This window comes from Odocoileus virginianus, chromosome 17 (assembly GCF_023699985.2).
Source record: "Odocoileus virginianus isolate 20LAN1187 ecotype Illinois chromosome 17, Ovbor_1.2, whole genome shotgun sequence".
Taxonomy (NCBI): domain Eukaryota; kingdom Metazoa; phylum Chordata; class Mammalia; order Artiodactyla; family Cervidae; genus Odocoileus; species Odocoileus virginianus.
The window spans coordinates 31772218-31792835 of NC_069690.1; the positions used below are offsets into that span (position 1 = coordinate 31772218).

The following is a 20618-nucleotide window of genomic DNA, read 5'->3' on the forward strand; positions in this document are numbered from 1 at the left end:
GTCATGTCTGACTCTTGTGACCCAGTGGACTGTAGCCCGCCAGGCTCGTCTGTCCATGGCATTCTCCAGGCAAGAATACTGGAGTGGGTTGCCATTTCCTTCTCCAGGTCATCTTTCCAACCCAGGAATTGAACCCAGGTCTCCTGCATTGCAGGCAGATTCTTTATCAACTGAACTGTAAGGGAGATCCTTGGAATGGTGACCTCTGGAATGGTTTTCTATTAGTAGGAAATGAACTTGCCACCAGAATGGTGGGATTTCCAGTTCCTTTGACTTAATTTCACTTGGGAAGTGTCAGAGAAGAGCAGCAAGCACAGTGCATTTTCCATGAGCCCTGATCAGTCTTAACTGCTCAGCTCAGGGAGACCCTGAAGCCACATGGGTTTGTGCCCTCAGGCTCTTGCGCATGGGTGAGTGGAGACAGCTGCTAGAGGCCAAGTCTCTATGTTGGCTTCCTAGATGGGCGTCTGACCATATGAGTATCTTTCGTAATTAGATGAGTTACATCAAAAGGACCAAACCTTTGTCATAATTTAGATTTTCTCTTGGTCTGAATCATTCTTTGAGGTGTTCTGAGGGGGGAAGAAAAAGACACTCACACTTGGCTGGTGCTTGGTAAAGCGCTGTGACTTGAAAGAAGAAGATAACTGAAGGAGTGCTCATGTCAGATTATGTCATCCGCATAATCACTGACATGTCTTCCTGGCTTTGGAGGAGAAATGACTTGTTAGTATCTCCTTGAACTTGGCTTCCATCACTGTGTGAATAGAAATGAGGATGCTGCTGCCGCCACTGCTAAGTCACTTCAGTCGTGTCCGACTCTGTGCAACCCCATAGACGGCAGCCCACCCAGCTCCACCGTCCCTGGGATTCTCCAGTTAAGAATACTGGAGTGGGTTGCCATTTCCCTCTCCAGTGCATGAAAATGAAATTGAAAGTGAAGTCACTTAGTTGTGTCCGACTCTTTGCGAACCCATTGACTGCAGCCCACCAGGCTCCTTTGTCCATGGGATTCTCCAGGCAAGAGTACTGGAGTGGGGTGCCATTGCCCTCTCTGGAAATGAGGATGAAGTCTGGCTTTTTGTCTGCCTTTCAACACTGGTAGCATCTTTCACCAACCATAATTGCTGCTGTCCATTAGACCTTACAACACGTGAGGTGCTCTTCTGAGCTTTTGTCTTTTGATTCTATTTTTGTTGTTGAGACTTGAGCTCTGATCTGAGTCCCGGGCACACATCTAACTGCCTGTGTAACCTTTGTATTTGGGCACCTAAGGATTAATAGCATCCGAAACAGACCTGTCTCTCTCACCTCCATACCTCCCTTCCCCTCCAGTCTCCCCCCTGGGTGTTTGAGTGAATCTCCTTAGATCTCCTCCTCTCCTCCATCGCCGCCACTCCACTTAGAGCTACTGTCCCTTCCTTGCGGTGGCCTCTAGATTGGTCTGCTTGCTGCTGTTTGTTCCATTATATTTTTTTTCCTCCAGAGAGCAGCCCGAGTGAACCTTGTAAAATACAAGTCAGGTCAGGTCTCTCTGCTCCACATCCTGTGATGCTTCTCCCATCTCATTCAGAATCAGAGCTGGAGGCGTGCAGCCTCCCTATAGGCACTGGCCCTTCTTACGTCTCTGGCCTCTGGTGGCCCCTTCTGCTGCTCACTCTGTTCTTTTTTACTGTGGTTAAATGAGAGAAAATTGACATATACCGTTACACTAGTTTCAGGTGAACAACATAATCATTCAGTACTTGTACTTTATGAAATAATCTAGTTCATCATATAGTAAGTCTGGTTAACTTTCATCATTGAGTAGTTACTTTTCTTGTGATGAGAATTTTTAATGTCTGCTCTTGGCAACTTTCAGATTTACAACACAGTGTAATTAACTGTAGTCATTATGCCATATGTCACATCCGCAGGATTTAGTTTATAACTAGGTGTTTGAGTCTTTTGACACATTCATCCATTTTGCCTACTCCTCACCTCCTGCCTCTGACAACTACCAGTCTGTTCTCTCTATTGGTGCTGTTTTCTTTTTAAAGATTGCACATGTGAGTGAGATCATCCAGTGTCCTTCTCTGTCTGACTTATTTCACTTAGCACAGCGCCCTCAAGTTCCATCTCTGTTGTCAGAATGACAAGACATGCATTTATATATGTTTACATGTGTGTGTGTGTGTGTGTGTATACACACATAAACACACCACATTTTCTGAATCCTTTCATCCATTGATGGACACTTAGGTTGCTTCCGTATCTTGGTTATTGTAAGTAGTGCTCCAGTGAATGTTGGGGTGCGTATGTTTTTTCAAGTTAGTGTTTTTTCCCCCCTTCAGATAATACCTAGGCATAGAATTGCTGGATCATATGGTAGTCCTGTTTTTAATTTTTTGAGGAAGCTCTTTTACATAGTGGCTACACCAGTTTCGCTTCCTACCAACAGTGCATTAAGGGCCCCCTTTTCTCCACATCCTCCCCAACCGTTGTTACTACTTGTCTTCCTGATGACAGCACACTGACAGGTGTGAGGTGGCTGCTTCCCTGTTTTGCCCACTGTCTTCTTTGCTGCTCCCAAGCTGACATCCCCACGTGAGGGGCTTTTCGGCATGCTCATCTCTTCCTGGCATGCGCTTTCCCCACTTCCTTTGGGCCTCTGGCGATGTCATGTGAGCGCTCTCATGCTTCCGTACCCACTGGGTCTCAGTTGAGTTCCATATTCACTGCGTTTATTACTACCTGATGTGTCCAGTGTTATTTGCTCATTGCCTGTTTCACCCTAGATTTCTTCTCCTACGGCTGGGTTACCAGGACCTCAAACAGCTTCTTATGTGGCAGGTGTTAGGCACATATTTGAATGAAAGCATGAATTTGTCAAGTTATTAAATGTTATGTTATGCATGAAAAGTATTTGTTCTTATATGATCATTTAAGTTTTTTTTTTTTTTTACTGTTTTTTATGTAAAAACGATACATTTATGGCATCAGAGTTTCCTATTTTGCTTAAAATATTTCTTCATATCTCTTGAGGTTATTTGTATTTCATGCTAGATTATCTTCTTAAGAGTTTTAAAAGGATTTATCCCATTTGGAATTCTTTTTCTGCATTATGTAAGGGAGCGTTCGTGTTTTTCTTCCACACAAAGGACCAGTTCTGAGAAATTGCACTCATTAGCTGTTGTCCTGCCTCAGAGATTTAAAGCACTGGCTCTGGCATGTATCAGTTCCTCACATCCATCAGGACCTGTTCCTGACCTTCTCTTCTGTACCACTGGTTTGTCTTGTCTGTCTCTGGGGCAGCCCCAAACGTGTCGTAATACATTGGCTTCATAGTGAGTTTAAGTGTCTGAGGAGTAAGTCTCTCCCATGCTGATAACATTTTCTAATTTTCTTGAATTTTCTCAGGGACTTATTTTTTCACATAAATTTTAAATTGATCTTACACACTGTTGGGATTCTCATTGGAGTTATATATGTATTAATTTTAGGGAGATGTAAATTTTTGTGTTGTCTTGTAATCTGTTTTAAGAAAATAATCGAAAACATGATGTTGAAGTGAGTATCTCTATATCCTGGTCATAGCAGTGTCACGTTGAAAGTAGCGCAAGGGTCCAGTAATAGAGGAAAGGTGACATAAACTTAAAGACATGTTCAGAGCCACTCATTCATTTCACACTGCATCAGGTATGTGAGCCTGCTCTGTGCCAGGACCTCGGCCTTGTGCTGGACACTAGGACTAAATGAAAAGTAAAATGTGTAATCCTTGCCCTTATGGTGTTCACAGGCTCATGAGAGCAACAGCCAGGAGTCACGTAATTGTGAGCAAAAGTAAACTTGTAGCTGCAGTCAGTACATGTGCTGTGGGTACATGTACAGTACATGTGCATCAGTAGCAAAGTTCAGCTTTGTTGAGGAAATGATAGAAGGCTTTTAAATTTTTATTTATTGTATTTTTCATTTATTTTTATTAGTTGGAGGCCAGTTACTTTACATTATTGTAGTGGTTTTTGCCATACACTGACATGAATCAGCCATGGATTTACGTGTGTTCCCCATCCTGAACCCCTCTCCCGCCTCCCTCCCCATCCCATCCTTCTGGGTCATCCCAGTGCACCAGCCCCGAGCATTTGTCTCATGCATCCAACCTGGACTGGCGATCTGTTTCACCATAGATAATATACATGTTTCGATGCTCTTCTCTCAGATCATCCCACCCTTGCCTTCTCCCACAGAGTCCAAAAGTCTGTTCTATACATCTGTGTGTCTTTTTCTGTCTTGCATATAGGGTTATCATTACCATCTTTCTAAATTCCATATATATACATTAGTATACTGTATTGGTAGTTATCCTTCTGGCTCACTTCACTGTGTATAATGGGCTCCAGTTTTATCCATCTCATTAGAACTGATTAAAATGTATTCTTTTTAATGGCTTAGTAATTGTGTATATGGTACATATTGTGTATATGTCCATTGTGTATATGTACCATAGCTTTCTTATCCATTCGTCTGCTGATGGGCATCTAGGTTGCTTCCATGTCCTGGCTATTATAAACAGTGCTGCAATGAACATTGGGGTACACATGTCTGTTTCAGTTCTGGTTTCCTCGGTGTGTATGCCCAGGAGTGGGATTGCTGGGTCATATGGCAGTTCTATTTCCAGTTTTTTAGGGCATCTCCACACTGTTTTCCATAGTGGCTGTACTAGTTTGCATTCCTACCAACAGTGTAAGAGGGTTCCCTTTTCTCCACACCCTCTCCAGCATTTATTGCTTGTAGACTTTTGGATAGTGGCCATTCTGACTGACGTGTAATGGTACCTCATTGTGGTTTTGATTTGCATTTCTCTGATAATGAGTGATGTTGAGCATCTTTTCATGTGTTTGTTAGCCATCTGTATGTCTTCTTTGGAGAAATGTCTGTTTAGTTCTTTGGCCCATTTTTTGATTGGGTCATTTATTTTTCTGAAATTGAGCTGGAGGAGTTGCTTGTATATTTTTGAGACTAATCCTTTGTCTGTTTCTTCATTTGCTATTATTTTCTCCCATTCTGAAGGCTGTCTTTTCACCTTGCTTATAGATTCCTTTGTTGTGCAAAAGCTTTTAAGTTTCATTAGGTCCCATTTGTTTATTTTTGCTTTTATTTCCAATATTCTGGGATGTGGGTCATAGAGGATCTTGCTGTGATTTATGTCAGAGAATGTTTTGCCTCTGTTCTCCTCTAGGAGTTTTATAGTTTCTGGTCTTACATTTAGATCTTTAATCCATTTTAAGTTTATTTTTGTGTATGGTGTTAGAAAGTGTTCTAGTTTCATTCTTTTACAGGTGGTTGACCAGTTTTCCCAGCACCACTTATTAAAGAGGTTGTCTTTTTTCCATTGCATATTCTTGCCTCCTTTGTCGAAGATAAGGTGTCCATAGGTTCGTGGATTTATCTCTGGGCTTTCCATTCTGTTGCATTGATCTATATTTCTGTCTTTGTGCCAGTACCATACTGTCTTGATGACTGTGGCTTTGTAGTAGAGCCTTAAGTCAGGCAGATTGATTCCTCCAGTTCCATTCTTCTTTCTCAAGTTTGCTTTGGCTATTTGAGGTTTTTTTCTATATCCATACAAATTGTGAAATTATTTGTTCTAGTTCTGAGAGGAATACTGTTGGTACCTTCATGCGATTGCATTGACTCTATAGATTGCTTTAGGTAGTATACTCACTTTCATAATAGAAGGCTTTTTTTAAAGCATGTGGTAGTTGATCTAATATCCAAAGGGAAGAGTAGATGAAAGCCATTCAGAATGTGTGTAGTCAATGGTGGGGGTTGCATGGACCTTCACAGTACTGAAAGAAGGCCACAGAGAAGGCGGAGCTGGAGAGGGAGCTGGCAGCTCGCAAGCTTGGCCACACCCAGCAGCTTGGGACTGGATCCTGGGAGCAGCAAGGCTCCTGGAGATGTTTTAAGCGAGAGAGAGTGGGAATGAGTTTTGGTAAGATTTGGCTTTTAAATTGACTCTGGTTTTGTGGTAGAGAGGAGTCTGGGATGGTGGTGAGAAGAGTTGTTTCTGGAGTCAAGTGGCAGTTGTGAAATTGAACAGAAATGACTGGATTTGAGGGATTTTTTTTTTTTTTTTTTTAGTTCTACCAGTTTATTGCTACCAACCCATCTCCCTCCACCCTCGTGCACACATGCTCAGTCATGTAACCCCATGAACTGCAGCCCGCCAGGCTCCTCTATCCATGGACTTTCCTAGGCAAGAATACTAGAGTGGGTTGCCATTTCCTTCTCCATGGGGGATATTTTTAGAGAGAAATTTATGACTCATCAAGGTGCAGAATCTGGAGATAAATGAGAGGAACATGTGAAAGATGACTCCTGGGTTCCTAGTTTGTTTGCTGGGTACTAAACTCTAAAAAAGAGCTTGATTTGAGACTTGGGAGAGTTGAATACCAGTCCAGAGTAAGACATAGAGAATTTGTAATTCCTTTGTGAAATCTAGGTAAAAGCATTAAAAGTACATGTATGAGATGGAACAAACGGTGGGAAAGACCAGTGTTACAGCAAATTAAATGACAGAACCTATGTAATATTGTCCTAGAGCTTTGCTGTCCAGTGAGGTAGCCACTGGACACACGTGTGGTTGTTCTTAAAAAGTGATTGCAGTCTTCCTTCCACCTGAGAATCCCGCATATGCGGGTTCAACCAGCTGCGGGTCCAAATATTAAAAAAAAAAAAACTTCAGAAGGTGCCCCAAAGCAGAATTCTACACCTTGGCAACTATTTACACAGCATTTGCATTGTTTGTACAGCTCTTCAGACAGAAGTTTTATTAGTTGTCATAAGTCATCTAGAGATGATGTGAAGAGTACTGGAGGACGTGCATAGGTTGTATGCAAACACTACACCCTTTTATATAAGGGACTTATATATAAGCATCCGTGGATTTTGGTATCTGTGGTGGGGTGTGGGGGTTTTCCTGGAATCAGTCCCCTCCAGACACCAAGGGACAGCTGTCGACCAAATTGAGATGTGTTGAAATGTGAAATTGCAAATTTTGAAGACTTAGTACCAAAAAAGGTAAAGCACCTTATTACTAGGTTTCTATGTTGGTTACATTTAAAATGGTAATATTTTGCACATATTGGGTTGGGTTAAATAAAATTATTGTTGAATTTTACCTGTCTCTCTTCTTTTTTAACATGGCCACAAGAAAAATTAGAATTACAGATGTAATGTGCATTAGGTTCTTCTTGGGATGCTGCTGTTCTAATGTCAGCTCTCCTGGGTTAAAAAAAAGCACAGAGACAGGACTGGTAGAAATAAATCAAAATGTCATCTTTTATGGAAATGTTTTTGGTTTAGTTTTATTTTTTAATCTATCTTTTTCAAATTTCATATGAATTATTTTTGGACATTAAAAGCTCTTATGCTTTCTATTTCCAAAGACTGAGGCAATTTGAGCTTTCCCTTTTGTACTTTGTAGAAAACTTGTTTTCCCAGTGCTGTGGCACTTCAGGGAGGTCATCACAGGAGGATAACCCATCCTAAACAAGTACTTTCAAGCATGGCTTCTGTCACCACCTGACACGTGTTCATTATCAGATTTTTATGCTGTATCATTATCTTTAAGGTGCTGAAAATAGTTCTGATACAGAAAGTGCTCCTTCTCCTTCACCAGTTGAAGCTGTCAAGCCTGGCGAAGACAGCACTGAAAATGCGCCTCCTCGAGGGACTGCTGAGGCTGTGGCTGAGCTGGAGGCTACCCCTGACGCCGTGCCCAGGCCTTCTCCCTCGCCGGCAGCTGCGAGCACAAAAGCAGCCGAGGATGACAGTGTGGAAGCCCCGGTGAATGATAGCATCACAGTGGACACGGCCGAGCCGATGGAGGTGGAGCATGAGGAGCGCGGGGCTGAAGGCACTTCTGCTCTTGACCTCCCCTCGGCCGCCAAGGCCGATGCTGTGGATGTTGAAATGCGGGTGCCAGAAAGCAGTCCATCCAGAGTCGAAGGGGACCTCAAAGACAGAGACCTGGAGAGGAGCGGCGAGAAGCCAGAGCCTGGAGAGGATGATCTGGGGGTGGCCCAGCAGCTGAGCGCCCCGAGGCCTGAGCCCCTGTCTGACCACGATTCCAGCGCCACTTGCAGTGCAGACGAGGACGTGGATGGGGAGCCCGAGAGGCAGCGGTGAGGCTCCCTCCTTGACCTCCCCTGTCTTTACTCTGCTGGTTGCAGACTGAACCCAGGGTGGTGCTGGCTGCCAAGGTTGCTCCTGTGTGAATACTGGCCAGTGAGAGAGTCTGTCTGCTTTTACTGTTGGGTTCTGATGCTGGTCACCTGATTAACCAAAAAGAACTGTGTAGTCATTTTTTAAAGACTTTAACTTCTTTCCATATCAATCGTTAGGTACATCCCATATGATAGCAGAGAAGGGCGGTCAGCTCCCAGAGCTGTGACCAGAACCGCAGTTGCCTGCCGCTATGGTGGCCGAGCCATGTGACGTGGTGAAGGGGCAGGCGGGAGGCAGGGGCCCTAGCTCTGCCCTCGGACGGAACAGCCTCGGAGCAAGGCCTCAGTGCCTGTGTGTGAGATGTGAGAGGTGCTGAGGGCGAAGATGGGGACTGGAGGAAAAGTGTGTTAGAAAGCATAATCTGATTCAAGTTAGTGGTAATTGTAATGATCACCTTTTTGTATCACTTAAAACTGTAGATTATTCATATTTGTAATTTAAAGTACAGGTATGATACAAATTAAAACTTAAGTACTTTAGTCAAATTAGTATTAACGGAAATACAATCTTTATGGTTTTTGTAACAATTGCTGTAAAAAAAGTAAATTTTACAGGAGTAGATACTACCTTCTTTAGTATACTCAGTTTCTTGGGTGTTTACTTTTCCTTGAAAGAAATGCAGTCATCTAGAATCACAGTATCACTTGTACCATGTTGAATTGATTGGTGCAAATTGTAGAATGAATTAGACTAAAATGTCATTTGACCAGAAACCCAGCTCTGCTCTTTTTTTCTATTTTCCCCCTTTTTAATAAGAAAAAGGCTCTCAGGAGACAGCCAGATTCTGCTCAGAGCTCCGCTTCTATAGTGTGTCCTGGTGTCACTGTGCTTTTGGTCCATTTCCAGTATATTGTACATCTTATATACTTAAAAATGGGACTTGATGCTAGAATGATACTGAACATAACAGTGATGATTTCCCCAAGGAGATTTTTATGTAGTAGGTAATAGAATTTTAATCAGCAAAAATAGAAATAATATAGGGCTCCTACTTAACATGGTTTTTTCAGAAAATTGAAGGTTCTAGCACTCTTTTTCTCATGTCTCAATACTGTGGATTTTAACTGTTCCAAACTTTAAACATAAATGGATTCAAGCTGTATGGTCCTTTTTTAAGCATGCTTTACTGAAATATGTCATCTAAAATAAGAGTTATGTGTTCTGTGCTGTTGGTTTTAAGTGACTTATTTATAAATTTATGAGTGAAGGGAAAATTAGGATGGCAGTAATCATAAAGGGGAGGAGCACCTAAGGGCTGACTGTGATAGTGGTCGTGAAATTCTGACGTTCCTTATCAACACATGGCACTCTCTGGATGATCCTCTAGTTCACTTCGCTTCCAAGCTGTCAAAATGACACTTTCTGTTGTCTCTATCTTTAATATTTATAATCTTGATTCTTTGTGTAAAAAGTTGTTTTCTTTTACACATTCTAGTTTTCCTACCAATTTATACCTTTCAAATGTTCACCTTCCCCAGTAACTGACAACACTGGGAAATATGATGGCGCCTGTAAGGTATAATGTTCCAATTCCTATTCTGGACATCCTTTACTCAAGTGTGGGTCCTGAAACTGAATGAAGTGGTGCAGTGTGAGACAGCAGAGGGTGAACGGGGAGCGCGGACTGGGTAGGGAGCATGGACTGGGTGGGGAGCACGGGCAGCCCTGTGAGCTCAACCTGCTGTTGCCTTGTGTGAGTGCTGCTCTGCGGTGCCGTTTCTCCCCAGTTTTCATGAGAAACCAGGAATCTGGAATTATGGGTGAAATTCTTTTTTTTGTTTGTTTTTCTTTCTTTCTTTTTGGCATTGCTGGGTCTTTGTTGCTGTGTGCAGGCTTGTTTTCGCTAGTTGTGGTGAGTGGGGCCTGCTCTCTGTTGCAGTGTGTGGGCCTCTCATTGAGGTGGCTTCTCTTGTTGTGGAGCTTGGGCTCTAGGCTCAGGCTTTGGTAGTGGTGGTGCTCGTGGGCTTAGTTGCCCTGTGGCATGTTGGGTCTTCCTGAACCACGAATGGAACCCACGTCTCCTGCATTGACAGGCGGATTCTTAACCACTGGACCACCGGGGAAGTCCCTGGGTGAAATTCTTGATTTTAAAATGATGGTGATTTATTCAGATGTTTTAAAAAGACTCTCTCATCTTAGCAAAACACTAGTTTGTAACCTATGTTAATGGTAAATTAGGACCTGACATTCCCTAATGGCCCTTGTTCAGACTGTTCTGTTGGTTAGATGCAGATGAATATCAACCTATAAATTAACATTAGGTTTCTTTACCTGAAAGTTTAGCCTTGTAGATTTTTTTCCTTAGTATTCAAATATGTAAGGTCAATGTGATATATGTTTGTGTATGTGTACATGTTAACTTACAAGGAATTATGGTGATTGTATGTTTAAAGTCTTCAATAAGAATATATTGATTAGTCATTTTTAATTGCATTTTCAGAATGTTTCCTATGGATTCGAAACCTTCGTTGTTAAATCCCGCTGGGTCTATACTGGTCTCATCACCCATAAAACCAAACCCACTGGACCTGCCTCAGCTTCAACATCGAGCTGCTGTCATCCCACCAATGGTAAGTTTTCAATGTGAGTAAGAAAAGTAGAGTTGAAAACAAAGACCTTTAGAGACATTTCTTTTCAAATCAGTGCTTGATTTTTTTTTTTAATTGTAGTAAACATCACATAACATGAAATTTACATCTTAACTCTTAAGTGTGCAGTTCAGTAGGGTTAAGTATATCCATTAAACCATCATTCTCCCCTGCACCCAGCACCCTACACTTTTCTACCTTTTGTTTTATAAATTTGGCTATTTACATAAGTGAACTCATACAGTATTTGTGTTTTTTTGTGCCTGTTTTATTTCACTTTGCCTAATGTCCTCAAGATTATTCATATTGTGGCACATATCGATTTTCCTTCTATTTTAAGACTGTGTGTATAGACCACATTTGATTTATTCATTCATCTGATGAATATGTTGCTTTTTGAAATGAATTCATGTGAGAATTGATTGAAATGATCCATTTCCAGTTAAGGAAAAAAGAGAAATGTAGTGCTCTAGCCATAAATGTTACAAAGTTTTGTGTTTGTTTTGTTTTGCTATAAGATAATAGTAAATATAAATGAGTAAATAGTATATCTAGATGTTGAATGTTTAGAATAAATTATAGAGATTATGGTTAGCTTTAGTATACAGTTCAAACCTAGTTTTATTTGCATTTTACCTTATTAATCTCTGTGAATTTGACTCCCTTTTGATCCTGAATTCTGGTCTTGAGTATTGATCCTTTACTTAGTTATGTTCTAGCTCTTTATTTCAGAGGATAAAAATTTGTTCCCTAGGTCACATGACAATATGTAAAAGTTAAGTGTGTGCCTCTGATAAATAATAGGCTCACCAAAAAAAACATTTGTTCATTCATTGATTTACCCAAATGGACATAAATTGAGGGTCTGCCAAGTTCAAGGTAACATTTTTTTATGTTTTGTGAAATGTCATAATCTCTGACTTCAGAAAATTTAGATTGGTTAGACATAGAAAAAAATCTTGTTTCTTTTTCTGCCTCAACTTTTTTTTTTTTAATATTTATTTATTTATTTATTTATTTTAGTTTTTTTTTTTAATAGGCTAATTACTTTACATCATTACAGTAGTTTTTGTTATACATTGAAATGAATTAGCCATGGATTTACATGTATTCCCCATCCCAGTCCCCCCTCCCACCTCCCTCTCCACCCGATCCCTCTGGGTCTTCCCAGTGCACCAGGCCCGAGCACTTGTCTTATGTACCCAACCTGAGCTGGTTATCTGTTTCACCCTAGATAATATACATGTTTCAATGCTGTTCTTTTGAAACATCCCACCCTCGCCTTCTCCCAGAGTCCACAAGTCTGTTCTATACATCTGAGTCTTCTTTTTCTGTTTTGTATATAGGGTTATCGTTATCATCTTTCTAAAGTCCATATATATGTGTTAGTATACTGTAATAGTCTTTATCTTTCTGGCTTACTTCGCTCTGTATAATGGGCTCCAGTTTCATCCATCTCATTAGAACTGACTGCCTCAACTTTTAAAATTCATTTATTATAATTGGAGGATAATTGCAATGTTGTGTTGGTTTCTGCCATACATCAGTGTGAATCAGCCATAGGTATATGTGTGTCCCCTCTGCACAATAAAAATTTAAAAGAATTAAAATGTGATGCTCTGTTAGGTTGAAAAATATACTATGAATGATTCAGAGGAAGGAGCACTTCCTGGTTAAAGAGACACTTAAAGAAGACTCATTGTAGGAAATAATGTTTTGATTGGGCCAGTGCAGTTCATTTTGCTTTATAGTAAAAGAAGGAAAAGGCATATTTACATAAAAGCTAAAACCCAAAGGCAAGAAAATTATGTGTGTATTATGAGTGCAGTGAAAAATCCTACCTACAGCAGTGGAAAAAACTGTGGGTCTTCAGATAACAGGTTCTAAAAAGGGTCTGCTCTCTGCTAGTCCCAGGATGCTCATATTCATGAAGTGAGGGGCTGTGTTAGGGGCTGTTTGTTTAGTGTTGGGACAAAGCAGCTTGGATTCTTTTCTTTATGAGGTGGGAGAGAGAGAAAACAGAGAAAACAAGCATCTAAGCTGCCCATGGTGTTGAGTGATGTGCACTGTGAGAGAGGAGCAGGCTGCAGCAAGAAGGAATGCAGGAGGGATGGCAGTGTGGTGTTGGATGGTGGGGCTGGCCTGTCTGAAGAAAACTGGCCTCTTAAGGAGTTGGTGGTGGAGGGGAGGAGCTGGGTGAGGCCAGGGCAGCCGCCAGACTTCTGGCTGAAGCTGCTGGGGTTCTGCTTTGTATGAGAAGCCAGAGAAGTGTTCGGTATAGCAAATGAGAAGCTCCATTTTGAATGTGAGTTTTGAGGTGCTTTGAGGTATCTGAGTGGAGTTGTTAAGGGCAGTGAGTGTGGAACTTGGAGAAAATGTCTCAGAAATATTTGCTTATGAGCCATTAACATAGAGGTGACATTTAAATCCATACACGTGGGTGTGAGCACCTATGAGGGTCAGGAAGAGGGTGGGCCAGACCTGAGCTACCAGGGGCTCAACGTCTTGAGTTAAAAGCAGATGGAAATACTCTGATTTCTGACTTTGATTTGTCTTACCACAACTTTGGGATTTATATCATGTTCAAGTCTGAAAATAATTGTTTAGTGTTTTAAGAATAAAGCTTGAAGATTACTTTGATTAAAAAAATGGTATAACCACTTCAAGCAGTCTGATTATATAGAAATAAGGGTTACTTGCAACAGATGGTAACGGCTACTTTTTGGTGTCTGGCGTATTTAGATTTTTTTCTCCCTATAGGTTTCCTGCACCCCATGTAACATCCCAATTGGGACCCCCGTGAGCGGCTATGCCCTCTACCAGCGGCACATCAAAGCCATGCACGAGTCGGCGCTCCTGGAGGAGCAGCGGCAACGGCAGGAGCAGCTGGACCTAGAGTGTCGGAGCTCGACCAGCCCGTGCGGTGCCGCCCGGAGCCCCAGCAGAGACTGGGAAGGTGGGTAGCGAGCACACCGCCCAGGACACGAATGCAGGTGGTGGGAAACAGCTGCGTTTGAAACCTGGCTCATGGCGCTGTCCTGAAGAGATGCAGTTCCTTACCTTATCCTCGGTTAAGACTGTCAAGGGATGTCGGTGTTTTTGATCACTGAAGGATAGCAGTGATGTTTTCTTTTTTTTTTTTTTTTGTTTGTTTGCTTGCTTGTTTGTTTTGTAGCCGTGATGTTTTCAGTAGACTTCTTGTTAATGTGAATTTTGTGATGTTCACCTTACTGCTGATGACTGTGTAATGGCCATTCTTTCTGCTACATTCATCTGAGTTTTCACAGTCAGTGAGATTTACCTGTCCTCCAAGCAAGTCAGGGAAATATTCTAAATCTCTGATATGGTGAGATCAGCTTTGTGTGGCACATTCAATCAGACCTTGACTTACCCCTCACTCTGGTCGTGGGCAAGCCACTTGACCTTCTCAGCTTTAGTAAAGTGCAAATACATGTCTGTCTAATCTAGCTATATCTCTGCCTTTCTGAGAAAGAATGTGCATTCAGTATTGTTTTATAACACGTAGTTCAGCATTATTTTACATACAGTATAATAAGTAGCAGTAGTATATTAGCATATGCATAGTGTAATAGACACCTTGAAGAGTGCTGTTATCCTGTGTGTCATTGTTGTTACTTCAAGTGACAGATTTGAGTTGTGCATGTTGTTTTTAGTTGGTGCATGATATACTTAGTTTGTTTTAAAACAATAAGAAAGGGAGCCATTATTAAATTTTAGTAAATTCTTCTGTTATGGTTAGAAAATGGCACCTAGTAGTCAGTAGTCTGTAGTAGTCTGGTTGATAGTAACCAATGGCCTGCCTAGTACAACATACTTAGAATATGAGACCATTAAAGTCTTCTTTGACTATGGTTTCATTTTTTGTAATGATTCAGTCAACTGTTGGTAGTACCTTATATAAGGTAAGGGCTGTTAGCTGTAGAACACCGTGCATTTCAAGGACTATTTAATGTAAAAGTGGAACTGGGGTGCTTAACTGACCCTGCTGACTCCTTGTCCCCATCCCACCAGGAGTAAACAGTTAGTTACTGAACCTCCTGTGTCAGAGTTTTACATATAAGATTGCTAGTGTTTTAAATATAAATCTTAGGCTATTAAAAATGTGAACCAGATTAATACCCACCACGGCTGTATGTATAATAGGTGCTAAATGAATATTTCTTGAATGAAGGTAGAAAAAAATATTGTTAACTTGTGAGCTTTTAGTATATTGCCTCTAGAGAATCCTTAATCCCTAACTCAGTAATTGACATAATGTGTACTCAGCAATTACATTTTAAAGGAATGATTTAAATGAAGTAAGATAAAAATGGATTTAGCAGAAGTACTTATCTTTTGAGCATTCCAGTGATGAGAAAAATCTGTCAGTATGAAAATGATAAATTATAGAATAATTTAAGTCTTTTGATCTATTCCTTACATAAATGATTTAGAATAAATTTTTTGAAACAGAATTAAAATGTGGAAAAAATAACATAGTGTTTTCTGAACTTATGCTAAAGCTTAGCATTATTCAGCTGACAACACCTGAATCATTCTAATATGTCTGTATAATTGTTTTAAGAACTGAGGCTCTTTTCTTGATCTCCGTTACAAAGTGGGTTGTATTGGCAGCTGGAGAGGCTGAAGTAGGCTAGCCCCAAGTTCTGAGACTTCAGACTCTGAATTGCATTTCTCCATGATCAGTCCCATTAATCCATGTGGTTTAGATCTGAATGGTATCCTTTTTTAAACAGTGATGCAGTGGTGTTAAACCCAGGCTGTCATTATTTATGTGATCAGTATGACACTAAAGTGTTTGTTAATATGACATCACTTTGGTTCAAGGTGATGTCTACAAACTGGGGTCTACCTCTCTACAAACTGGGGTGGTTGATTACTTTTTATTCCAAGGTTAGGTTTTGTTTTAGCTAATCTAGCTAGTATGTTCATCCAGTAATTCCTTTAACAAGTGCTGAAGGCTCTCCTGAATTTATAGCTATTTTGTAGTTTGCTTAAAAGGATAATCTCCCAAATAACATTTATATGTTTGCAATTAACTTGCTTGTATGTAGAGTATTTAATAGGAATATTTTTGGTGCAGCATCATAGAATAGTTTATAGAATGGTAAATACAGTGAGAATGAATTACCAACTGGTGTTGTCCATGTGAGGTAGGAACACTGTTCTGGCTTTTCTCTTCACAGGCTCATTTAGAAGGTAACAGGCAGCACCTGTTGTCCACCTGTTGGATTGTGTTCACCTTCTGTTTATGAGATAGGCGGTTTAAGCCTTTCCATTTGTAGAAAAGCTTGAAAAAGCCTCAGAGAAAAATTGTTTTCATTTTCCAGTAACATTTACACAAGCTGACTCCTGCTTTAGTTGGAAACCTTTTTTCTGCAGTGAAAGAACTCAGACTTGACACGTGTAAAGGTAGTTAGAAGTGAAGTTATAATGCAGGTTTTAACAAAATCCAATCAGAATAAGAGTTAATGCTTCTGTGCAACTGAATCTGGTTTCTTTTTTTTAAATTTTTTCAACTGAGTACATGATGACTTAAATGGTTGTATTTAGAACCATCTAAAATTTCGTCTTTTTATTTAACACTATTATGACAAGTATATTTTTCTGTATGTTTATAAACTTATAAAGCCATCCTTCACTGAATATATATATATATAGTAAATATATATATATGTATATTGTGAATATATATATATTATGTGCTCTTGTGTTAAATTGTCTAGAAAGGGAGACATGATTTTCTTTTGTAGTTGGTTTATTTCATAAATCTGCACAGTATTAGGACACTTATTGATCAGTTAGAGAAGGAATGGAATGGGTAGCGTCATCCTGATGGTGACCCCAGAGGCATGTGAAATTTCTGCACTCAGTGCTCAGGAAGCCATCACTGCACTGCGGCTCAGAGCTCAGGCCAGGAACTGCACCACTGTAGGAAAGTCTCCAATCTCTGTTGAGCAGTTAGGGTGTGATTCTTTTGAGCCTCAATTGCCTCCTCTGTCAAACGGTGTTAATGATCTCATTAGTCCTGAGAGCTTAACGAGATACTTCTGTAGTCTCAGTGCTCTGCGCATAGTACAGATTCCTATTAGCTGACATTACTTTCACTGTTTCTGGTTTTTAAAAATACCTTAATAAGCTAAAGAACATTTTAATTGTGCTAGTCAATTCTCTACTTGAAACCAGTCACAGACCTCCTACTTCACAGGGAGAGGCTGGAGACCTTCTCTTCAGAAAGGACCTGTGAGGATGCCCATGTCACTGCGGTTAAGGGAGAAAGGAATGGAACAAAAGGGCTACTGTTGAAGGGAGAAGGCAAATTATTTTTCACAGGGGAAGATTATCCAGCTTGGAAGCCTGAAGAATTAACTGAGAAATTATTAGAGCTAAGAGGAAAGTTCATTAAGTTTCTCAGAAAAAATTGATATACAGAGATCTATATCTATCTTTCTTATATCTGCAGAAGTCCGTGTGTAAAATATATATACATATATTTTCCCACATATACGAAACAAATGGTTTTACTCACAATATAAAAATACATATATATTAATAATTTTATGAAATTATGAAAAATGACCTATATGAAAAAATCAAGGTTCCTCAATTGGAAAACTCACTATAAAATGTCAAGTCTTCTGTAAATACACATCCAGTGAAAATTCCAGTGATACATTGGGGAGGAAGTACTCAAAATGATTTAAATTTAGATTTATCTGAAAGAACAAGTGGATAAAACTAGGTAAGCAAAAGAATAAAGCATGAATGGGAATTTGTTCTGGCAGACATTAAAATGCCACAGACAGCACCCGGAGCCCCTCTGGGCGGGCTTTCTCGGCCAGAGCCGAGCGGGCGGAGGTGCAGGGCGGCGGGGGGCGGATGGGTGGGTAGGATTTAAAGAAGGCGCGCCATCACCTCAGTTCGCAGGTCCGCGCTGGGGCTGCTCCCAAATTGCCCCTCTCCTGCAGCACTGGGGGCCCCTTTCCGGCCCAGGCCGCCAGCCCGCCGCTCCCGAGGCGACAGGAGCCCTGTGCACAGGCTCAGGTTTAGGCGAGCGGAGAGTTCGGAGCGCGCCGCTGAGTTTGCGCACTGTTTGGCTTCCGCCACCCCTGGGGTCGTCCCGGCGGCCCCTGCCGCCGGAGCAGCGGTGGTCGCGGTTCTGGGATCCTCTGCCCTTGGAGGAAGGAGGCGCGCACGTGGAGGAGAGCCTCGCGCGCTTTGGAGGAAGAGGGGACGCAGTCCAGAAAATGCTGGAGACTTTTCCTAGCAAGAAGGTGCTTCCTTGGAGGTCCAGATGTTACTTGCCGCAGATGCTTCGCGAATTTTCTGGCACTGGTGATGCACCCAGTGGGAGGTAGTGGAGTGAAAGATAACTGAGGAGGGGCTGAGCGTGCGCCTGGCAACCCTTTCGAAAAGGAACTAGCCCAGACTGACAACTGGCATCCTTGGCTGACTCTTCAGATCTTTTAAAATTCTGGGGGTTTGTATTTATTCTAGTCGCTAGTCATCCATATGCTGATCGGTTTATGGTACAGTTAGCCTCACAGTATTTCACGCACAGATAGGATGAAGGTGTTCAAAATCAGTAAGAAGTATAAAACGTTTCTCTGAAAGACAGAAGTGAAACGTACTAGTCAGTGTGTACTGGAATATTTTTATGCTGTTAAGAACAATTTCCTTTAGTAGGAGCAGCTTTTTCCTTTATATTTGACATAATGCAAAGATCAAACAGCATGATTTTGTTTGCAGATTTTCCTCACTTCTTGGTATGCTTGCAGCACATCTTCTAACAGGATCAGTCTGGAAGTTGCATTCACAAGTTGGCCTGCCCTTCAGGGGAAACTTTCTTGCCTCTTTGGCAGTGTGGATTTGACCTAGCCATGTGGTGTGTACAAGTAGGAAGTTCTACAGTCAGTTAACTCTTTTAAGTTTTCCCTGCAATTCATGTCCAGTTCGAACACAAACACATATGCAGTTGCTGTGATGACATACAGAAATGCAAATCATCAGTGAAATGTATGGGAGTGACTCTCTTTCTTAAGATACCACACAAATGTTTACTTTGCATCAGCCCTTGTATTGCTAAAACAATTGGACTGATTTCTTTAGAACCATATTCCTTTACAGGCTCTATAAAGACACTCTGTTCACAGACTGTGGGTGGAGCAACTGTTGAAACCCTAGCAGGAGTAATTATATAGACTTGAGTATTAAATATACTGTTTTGTGATGATAAACTATGAAACTATCATCCCCAAGCTTTTAACCTACTAACTTATATAATAGGTTTGAGACAAAATATACACTGTCATACAAAGGACATATATATGTACAGGGGCACAAGATGTGAAAACTGTTACTAAGATTATTGTGAATAAAGTTGAGTCTAATCTTGAAAATTATTTTGATATATACAAAAGGATAAGGACTGAGAAACATTTTTATATTGGTGAGTTAAATTATTGTGTATTTTCAAATTTAAGTTTAGAAATCAATTGCAATAAATTATTACCATGAAATGTTTGCATATATGATTGAAATGTATGCCTGTATGTAAAATATCTTATAAAAATAAAATGTATAAGCTTCCTAGGAAAAAAAAATAAATAAATAAAATAAAATGCCACAGACATTTAAATGCCACAGTTTAAAAGGTACAGATGATTTTTACTTTCTTTTCTAAAATTATAGTATTTCAATTTTACTTTCTTTAAAAAAAAAGATATATATATAATATAGAAAATTATATAATTATATATATTTGTGGTTTTTAGTTCTTAATATGACTCTGCATATCTGATATGCCCTTGAAATGCTTAAAGTTTATTTTTATACTTCATGTGGAGGCAAATTAGTAGAATAATTTTCATTAGCATTATTATAGTAAAATTCATAAGTTTGCATAGCATTAAAAATTATTTTGATCTGCATATTTTGAAATCCTTCTTCCGTTTCTTGATTGCATTTATTTCTCTAATACTAAGCAGTGGGCTTCAACAGGCTAATTATAAAAGTCAAAATCCTCAGCATTCTGGCTTCTAATTCAGGGTATACTTGAATTCATAGAATGGCTGGATAATCCACTGTTTGCCTGTTGTGATCTTTACTGCATGTGAAAAGACTTGATTCTCCTAATGAGAGGACAGAGAAGTTCTTTGAGCTTTGAAAGAAGAAATTGTCATTGAATTTTTGTGGATTTCATTAGGTCAGAGTACTGGTGCTTACACAGAAGATTTGGACGTGTAGAGTTTTGTAACCCAGACCTCTATAGTAGCATAGAGTTGGATCTGCCTCCGGACAGTGTGGGCTGGTCCTATCACGCTTGCTATTTCAGTCTGGGGTTCTTCCCTTATGTTGGTAACTTTAACTTCCATAGGAAAATCAGTCGCCTATATGCCCTATGCTGAGGCCACACGTGCTCTAGAGCAGGAGGCACAGATACACAGTACCACGGCCAGGTCAGCGTCACCGTGTAGGCTCTCTCCGCAGCCCGGTGTGAGTGCAGCCCGCTCTAGTGGCCCCCCAGGTAAATACCAATCCTCCTGCCGTGGCTGCTGGCCATCCACCTATACTGCTTGCAGGGGTGGTTTGCTCCCAGGACGCGTCCCCGCTGTTTCAGAATTCCTTTCTTGTTTCTCTGCATCCCATCTTCAGTTGTATTCAGTTGAGATTCACTGGGCCACCGGGAGGTTTGTGTTCATACCTGTATACTGTGACGTTGACTGCCTGTTCTCCTAT

The 20618-nt window shown here is 40.7% G+C and overlaps 1 protein-coding gene across 22 annotated transcripts in view; it reads left to right on the forward strand.

The window, feature by feature from the left end:
- NCOR1 (nuclear receptor corepressor 1) overlaps positions 1-20618 on the forward strand; it is a 120644-nt gene that overhangs the window by 67744 nt on the left and 32282 nt on the right. For 17 of the 22 annotated variants that reach the window (XM_070479155.1, XM_070479154.1, XM_070479153.1 and 14 more), the window contains 4 exons: positions 7616-8168; positions 10712-10841; positions 13620-13815; positions 20257-20406. In XM_070479155.1, coding sequence (XP_070335256.1) covers positions 7616-8168; positions 10712-10841; positions 13620-13815; positions 20257-20406 — 1029 coding nt within the window. The remainder of the gene's footprint in view (positions 1-7615; positions 8169-10711; positions 10842-13619; positions 13816-20256; positions 20407-20618) is intronic. The other 5 variants (XM_070479172.1, XM_070479165.1, XM_070479166.1 and 2 more) reach the window with 3 other exon arrangements.